Source organism: Psammomys obesus, unplaced genomic scaffold (assembly GCF_907164565.1).
Source record: "Psammomys obesus unplaced genomic scaffold, mPsaObe1.curated_primary_1811, whole genome shotgun sequence".
Lineage (NCBI taxonomy): Eukaryota > Metazoa > Chordata > Mammalia > Rodentia > Muridae > Psammomys > Psammomys obesus.
In genome coordinates, this window is record NW_026596051.1 from 46,795,093 (window position 1) to 46,802,322 (window position 7,230).

Consider the following 7,230-nt stretch of genomic DNA (forward strand, 5'->3'; position numbering starts at 1 on the left):
CAACCCCAGCCTCCACGTGGGAGCTCACAACCATCTGAAACTCCAGAGCATCTGAAGAAATAACTCAGCAGATAAGAGAACATACTGCTCTTACAGAGACCCAGGTCCAACCCAGCCTCCACGTGGGAGCTCACAACCACCCTCTTCTAGCCTTTCCAGGCACCAGGCACAAACATGGTGCACAGACATACAAGAAGGCACTACACATAAAAGAAAAGAAAAAATAAATTTCTAAAATCATATGGGAAGATAGAATACCATATAATACTAACCATCATAGTAGATGGTATGATAGCTAATCTAACTGTCAACTTGATGAGCTGGAGAATCACACGGGAGACAGATCTTTTGAGTGTGACAGCAGAAGTATCTTCCATTGATCAAGTGAGGTGGGAAGGCCCACCCGATACGGCAAGACTAACTTGAGGGCTATGATCCTGAACTACAGAAGAGATGAGCGCAGCATTCAGCTGATTCCTGACTGTGGATGTAATGTGACCAGCTTCAAGTTCCTGTTGCCATGGCTTCCTCACTGTATCACCTTAAACTAGGAACCAAAATAAATCCTTTCTCCCTCAAACTGTCTAGTGTTTTATCACAGCTAAGATAATGTGTATACTGTACCCCACAATTTTTAGCTAAGAGAAGTACAACGCTTACTTTTACAGACGCATGCTATCAGCTGAATGGAACAAGCACTAAGTCACATGTAGCAGCACACACCTGGAATCCCAGCACATGGGGAGGCTGAGGTAGGACTGACATTAAGTTCAAGGCCAGCCAGGGTTATATAGCAAGAGAAGGAAGAAGAAGAAGGAAGAAGATGGGGGGGGGAAACAGTGGTCATAAAAATCTCATAAAACACAGACCTATTACCATATTGTTTCCCTTACCCCTCACACACAGTCAAAATGTCAAATACAATGTGCCTAAGCAGATATTTAGCAACATAGCAAAAAAGTTAAAAATACCAATCTGCCCCTGTTCTAAGAAATACATCTGTCTATTAAAAATGTTTCAAAAAATAGTTCAAGGGCTAGAGAGATGGCTCAGTAGTTACGAGGACTAGCAACTGCTGGGCAGTGCTGGTGCACACCTTTAATCCAGCGCTCAGGAGTCAGAGGCAGGCAGATCTCCGAGTTCAAGGCCAGCCTGGTCTTGACTCCAGAACACAAGATCCAGGACAGCAAGGGCTACCCAGAGAAACCCTATCTGGGGAAGGGGATGACCAAAAAAAAAAAGTTGGGATAATCTCGTTGTGTAAAGGTTGTCTTTGTATTAGTCAAATGCTGTTTTCTGTATAACAGAGAGTTGAGTACAGGCCAGACTTTGGCATTGTTATTTTCTATGAAGTATCACCTGTCTCTATTTTTTAAACATTCTTCTCCATCACCTTATGATTGGTTTAATAAAGAGCTAAACAGCCAATAAAAGGCAGGAGAGGATAGGCAAAACACCCAACAGAGATAGGAACTCTGGAAAAGAATCAGGCACAGAATTTCACCAGCCAGATGCAGAGAAGAAGCAGGTACCGGGATAAGGAGAGGTAACAAGCCCCACGGCAGAATGTAATTAGTATAAATGAGTTAACTTAAGTTACAAGAGCTAGTTGGGAACAATCTTACGCTAAGGCCAAGCTTTCATATTAATAAAAAGTCTCCGTGTCCTTACTTGGGTGGCTGACAGGTCAAGACAGTCCAATGATAAAACAAAAATAAGAGAACTAGTTACTCTTTCACAACAGAGTACTCAGTACCATAGAGAGGCTCACAGCCATCTGTAACTCCAGTCCCAGGAAAACCAACACTCTCATGTGGCCTCCACAGGCACAGATATATATGTAAAAAAAAAAAAAAAACTATACACATAAAACAAATTTTTTTTTTTCCTAATTCCCCTGGGGGTTGGGGATTTAGCTCAGTGGTACTCCGTGCACTTGCCTAGCAAATGCAAAGGCTTTAGGGTCAGTCCTCAGCTCTGTGAAGGAAAAAAAAAAAAAGATAAACTCTCCCCCCCGGGCTAAGAATATAGCGGTGGAGTATCTACCTAGCTTGCATGAGGTTCTGGATTTGATCCTCACCAGTGACTAGATCTTTACCACACAAAAAATTCCAAAGATGATCACACCCTTCCTCTGACAGACACAATTCAAAACAGACAGAATGAATACATTCGGGACCTTACCCGTCTCAGAAATGTATGTAACAGGATCCTTCTGAGAAACTTTACCAGGTTTAGAAGACAACGGCAATTTTTCTGTTTTCTTTTTAGCTTTTTTCACCTGTACGGTCTCCTCTGATTCTGAATCTACAAGAGAAACGTTAAAACTATGAAAGGAGACATCCGTGTATTTTTAAAGTGGTCATTACGGGCCAATCCCCTAAGGACCATGTCTTGAATTTTTACATTACTTTACATGTGGGCTGGGACCATGGTCCAGTGGGTAAAGGTCCAAGCTTGGTGACCTAAGTGCTGTCCCCAGGAACCACACAGGAGAAAGCCAACTCCCCAAATCATTACCTATCCTCCACATGCACAACGTCACACACACAGCCATCACGCAAGAAAAGAAAAAGAAAATCCAACACAGACACACTATCTTTAACAGTCTGGGCAAAGGCTGACACAGGTCTCATAAGGGCATCAGCAGGGACATGAACCTTTCCAGGCTCCCTAGGGAAGAATCCATTTCTTTGTCATTTTCATTTGCTAGTGGCTGCCATCAACACACAGCTCTTAACCTCTTCTCCCATCTTCAAAGCCAAGAAACTGGGCAGGGTGGCACTGACCAGGAGACTGATAGTTGAGCTTTGTCTGGGATACAAGTGAGCTCAAGGCTAGCACAGGCAACCTTATTGAGACATGTCACTAATTTTTAAAAATATTTTTTAAAGAGCTATGGATGTGGCGTAAGGGTAGAATGTTTGCACAGCATGTGCACGCTCAAGGCACTGTGTTCAATTCCCTTGCACCACATACACACACAAATAAATACCCTCAAGCAGAGTGCTACCCTTCTCGTGATTTTTAACCTTATTCTCTATATTTTGGAGGGAGGAGACTAGGGGGTGAGAAGCTAAGACAGAGTCTCTCTACGTTGTCCTGAAGCTCTCTAAGTGGACCAGGGTGGCATCAACCTTACAGGCCTATCTCTGACTCCCGAGTGCTGAGATTAAAGGAGTGTGCCTGCATACACTCTTAATTTCTCTCCAATTCTCTTCTGCCTCCTGTTCCTTAGACACACTGAGCCCATCTTATTTTAGGCACCTGAACCAATCTTGCAGATTTTATTTCCCTTTGCTCTTAACCTAGCAGGTTCACGGGTTCTAGGACTTGGATGGTAGATTTGGGGAGATATCACTGATTATTCTGCCTACTTGGCTGGACTACGTAAAGCAAATCAGAGCAAAGCCTAAGTACCTAACAGACAGGGTACAAAGCAGACCATTCATAAACTCACTGTCCTTCCTCTTTCTCTGTCAATACAAAAGTTCTGGTTGGTTTAGAGTTTTGGTTCTGAGACAGGGATTCACCAGAGCCTCAGCTGGCCTGAGAACCACCTGCCTCCTGAGTGCTGGAATTACAGGAATGTCGCCATACCCAGCTCATACTGCTTTATGTTAGGGTTTAGTATGGTTATTTCCATGAAGAAACTCAAAAAATACAGACACACTTTCAATATCTTCATGATAAAGCTCCGTAAAGTAATTTAGTAAATATTCAAGTATCTTGAAAATTCAGTCATGAGCTGAGCTAATTACTATCACTGTGAAAGTCACAACAGCCTACATGCTATGACACACCAGAACTTCAGCTACTGTAGATGAGACAGAAGAGCACCTGAGCCTGGAAGGTCAGGACCAGCCTGGGCAACACAGTAGGGCCCATCTCAATTATCACCAAATAAAGAAAAAACAAAAATATTAGCAATACACAAATGCTTCCTTAGGCTACATTAGTTTACATCCACTTGGCACATGCCTGTAATTTCAGAATTTAAAAGGTGGAGGTAAGATTAGGAATCAGGTCATCATCAGCTACACAGGGAATTCAAGACCAATGTGGGCTACATGGACATTGACTCGATAAGGGGTGGGGGTAAACAGGTAAAATGAAAGCTACGTCAGGTGTGATGGGCTGCAGCCCCAGCTACTTAAGAGTCTAGGCAACATGACACTGTGTTTCAACAAATAAACAGCGCTGGGGTACAGTTCAGTGGTGGCATCACAAAACAAATAAATGATAAAGAAATCCTTTACACTGTGTTTATTACTTCTTCATTAGGAATGAAATTATCAAATCTTTAATCAACTTTAGATACTTGTTTTGGGGCCAGCAAGTTGGTTCAACAAATAAAGACACCTACCACCAAGCCTGATAACCTGAATTCAATTCCTAGGAACTACACAGTGACAGGAGAGACCAGACTCCTATAGGCTGTATTCTGACATCCTCTCATGCCATGGTACATACACATAGCCATATACACACAAATTAATTAATTAAATGTAACCAATATTTGACTGAACAGCAGCATTGTATGGTACTTTTATCTTCCTTTTTTTCTTTTTTTTTTTTTTAATTTAACTTCTAAAAACCACAACTTGAAAAAAAATTAATGGGAATATTTTTTGACAATATGAGCGGAGAATACAGATCAGTGGCAGAGCACTTGTTTAGCATGTATAAGGCCTTTTGATAGATGATCAAATGATAGATAGATAGTTAGATAGATAGATAGATAGATAGATAGATAGATAGATAGATAGATAGATAGACGGACGGACGGACGGACAAGCAAGCCACACTCTCAAAATCTGAGACATGCTACATATTCTATCCCTCACTAAACAAATCTTTAACACATTAAAATATTTAGGTTCTGGTAAGTTCTGCTGTTAAAAACTGTTCCAAGTACTACCTACCTGAGCTCTCTTCACACAGTACTTCTTAATGTCACAGAGACATGTTTGCCTCAGACATCAGTTTGGAAAATACAATTACATGGTAAATAACAGATTTTTAAGCCTTTAAAAGTTATTTAAAAAAAATTACCTGAATCATAGATGATCCTCTTTTTCTTGCTGTTTTGCTTTGACCTGGAGGCATCCTCTTTACAGGAATTGTTAACCTGTAGACAGCAGGGTATAATCAGAACAAAGGAAGCCTATACAACTAAGCCTACCTTCCTCATTAGACCTGGACTTAGTGGCTTTCAATTGAAGTGATTTTGCTCCATGGAGACATCTGTTGCTATCTAGACCCTGTTTATCACAAAGTGGGAGACGGGGTATGGCATCTAGAGTGCAAGAGAGTGCTACTAACATCGTTTAATGCAACAGTTATCTAGCCCAAATGTCCAGATGCCCTCGCTGAACAGGCAAGACCAGAACTGCGTCAGGAGGGAAGACTCACAGAAAAAGCCATTATTTAGCTACATGCTCAGCACTAGCCCACACACAGCAGGGTAACAGGGTGTCAGATGTTATTAGATCTTGAATGGCCCTGAATGGGAGAAAAATCACTTAGAAGATGAAAATATCTATGTATTTCTGTCCATTAAAATAGAACTTCAAAAACATAATTTTAAAAAGAAAAAAAAAAAAAAGACAAATGGACCATTACAATTTACAAATACAACAAAGAACTAGGTCAGGAAAAGTAAACTAAAGGCAATTACTGTAACTCTAAAGTGCAAAGACAAATCTCTAGAAAGAAAGTTTCAAATTCTTCCTATAAACTCCTGCTTTCTCCTGTACTGTTTTAATAAAATAACTTCTAGTACTTAGAAAGTAAACATTTCAAAAGGCTAAATTAAACTAAACCAAAATTTTATCTGCTGTCCATCTGACAGAAAGCAAGAATTTGGAGCCTGAGTTTGGTCAAGTTAACTACCTACTAAGCCAAAACAACAACAACAACAAAAAAAAAAAAAAAAAAAAAAAAAAAAAAAAAAAAAAAAAAAAAAAACAAGCAAAAACCACTGTTTAGAGGAAATATAACAGAATATAATACAATAAAACCAAAATAACAAAAAAAGCCAGAAAATGTGACCCATGTGGTGGTTAAGTATGTCGACAAGGAATCATAAAGGATCCAGATGTCTGATCAAAAACACTCCAATCTTTGTGTGAAGTGCTTCTGGATGAGCTTAATATTTAAATCAGTACAATAAGATGTCCCTCCCCAGAGTTAGCTGAGCCTTATCAAATCAGCTGAAGCCCTGAAAGGAAAAGCTAACCCTCCCTGGAAAGAGAGAGAATTCTTCTTGCTGACTTCTGGCTAGGACATCAGCTTTTCCTGCCTTTGGCCTGGAACTAGACCACCACTTCTGGTGGCCTCCAGTCTACTAGATGAGACCCACGTGCTCAGCTATTCTGGTCCTGAGGCCTTACAGCGGACAAAAAACTCCGAGGCCTCCAACTTATGAACTGCAAACCTTGTCAGCTTCTATAACCCTCTGAAACAATTCTTAGTAATAAGTTTATTTATTTCACTGGATAGGCTGACCTACAGAGATTTTTAGTTCTAAATGGAATTCTATTAAAAATATATCTAAAAACTAGGTACTAAGTGGATACTGGAGGGATTTTAAGACAGATGCTAGAAAAAGATCAGAATGCCATGAAGGAACTGAGAGTAAAAACATGAGTCCAGTGAGGGCTCATGAAAAAGAACAGAGCTACAAAAAAATAATAATCATAATCACAATAAAGAACAGATACAGTGCAAACTTTTGATCTCGGAAAACATGTACATGATCATGAACATCTGAATTGGGAGTGTAGCTCGGTGACAGGAATAGCTTGCCTAACTTACACACAACCTCAATGTCACCATAATAAAATTTAAAGAAAAATGAAAGTTAAAGTTTTCTGGTGAAAACAGTAATATGCTTTTGAAGACCACAGCAGAGACCTTGGCAGTGCTGGTGCATGCCTTTAACCCCAGCACTCAGAATGCCAGAAATCAGCAAGCAGATTTCTGAGTTTAACAAGCCCAGCCTGATCTAGAGAATAAGTTCCTAGACAGCCAGGGCTACACAGAGAAACCCTGTCTTAAATGAATGAAAGAAAGAAAAGAAAGAAGAGAGAGAAAGAGAGAGAGAGAGAGAGAGAGAAAGAAAGAAAGAAAGGAAGGAAGGAAGGAAGGAAGGAAGGAAGGAAGGAAGAAAGAAAGAAAGAAAGAAAGAAAGAAAGAAAGAAAGAAAGAAAGAAAGAAAGAAAGAAA

The 7,230-nt window shown here is 40.2% G+C and overlaps 1 protein-coding gene across 5 annotated transcripts in view; it reads right to left on the reverse strand.

The window, feature by feature from the left end:
- Positions 1-7,230, reverse strand: part of Rfc1 (replication factor C subunit 1) — a 69,928-nt gene that overhangs the window by 44,956 nt on the left and 17,742 nt on the right. For all 5 annotated transcript variants that reach the window (XM_055624082.1, XM_055624085.1, XM_055624084.1 and 2 more), the window contains exons 3-4: positions 5,056-5,131; positions 2,185-2,307 (exon numbers count right to left, since the gene is read on the reverse strand). In XM_055624082.1, coding sequence (XP_055480057.1) covers positions 2,185-2,307; positions 5,056-5,131 — 199 coding nt within the window. The remainder of the gene's footprint in view (positions 1-2,184; positions 2,308-5,055; positions 5,132-7,230) is intronic.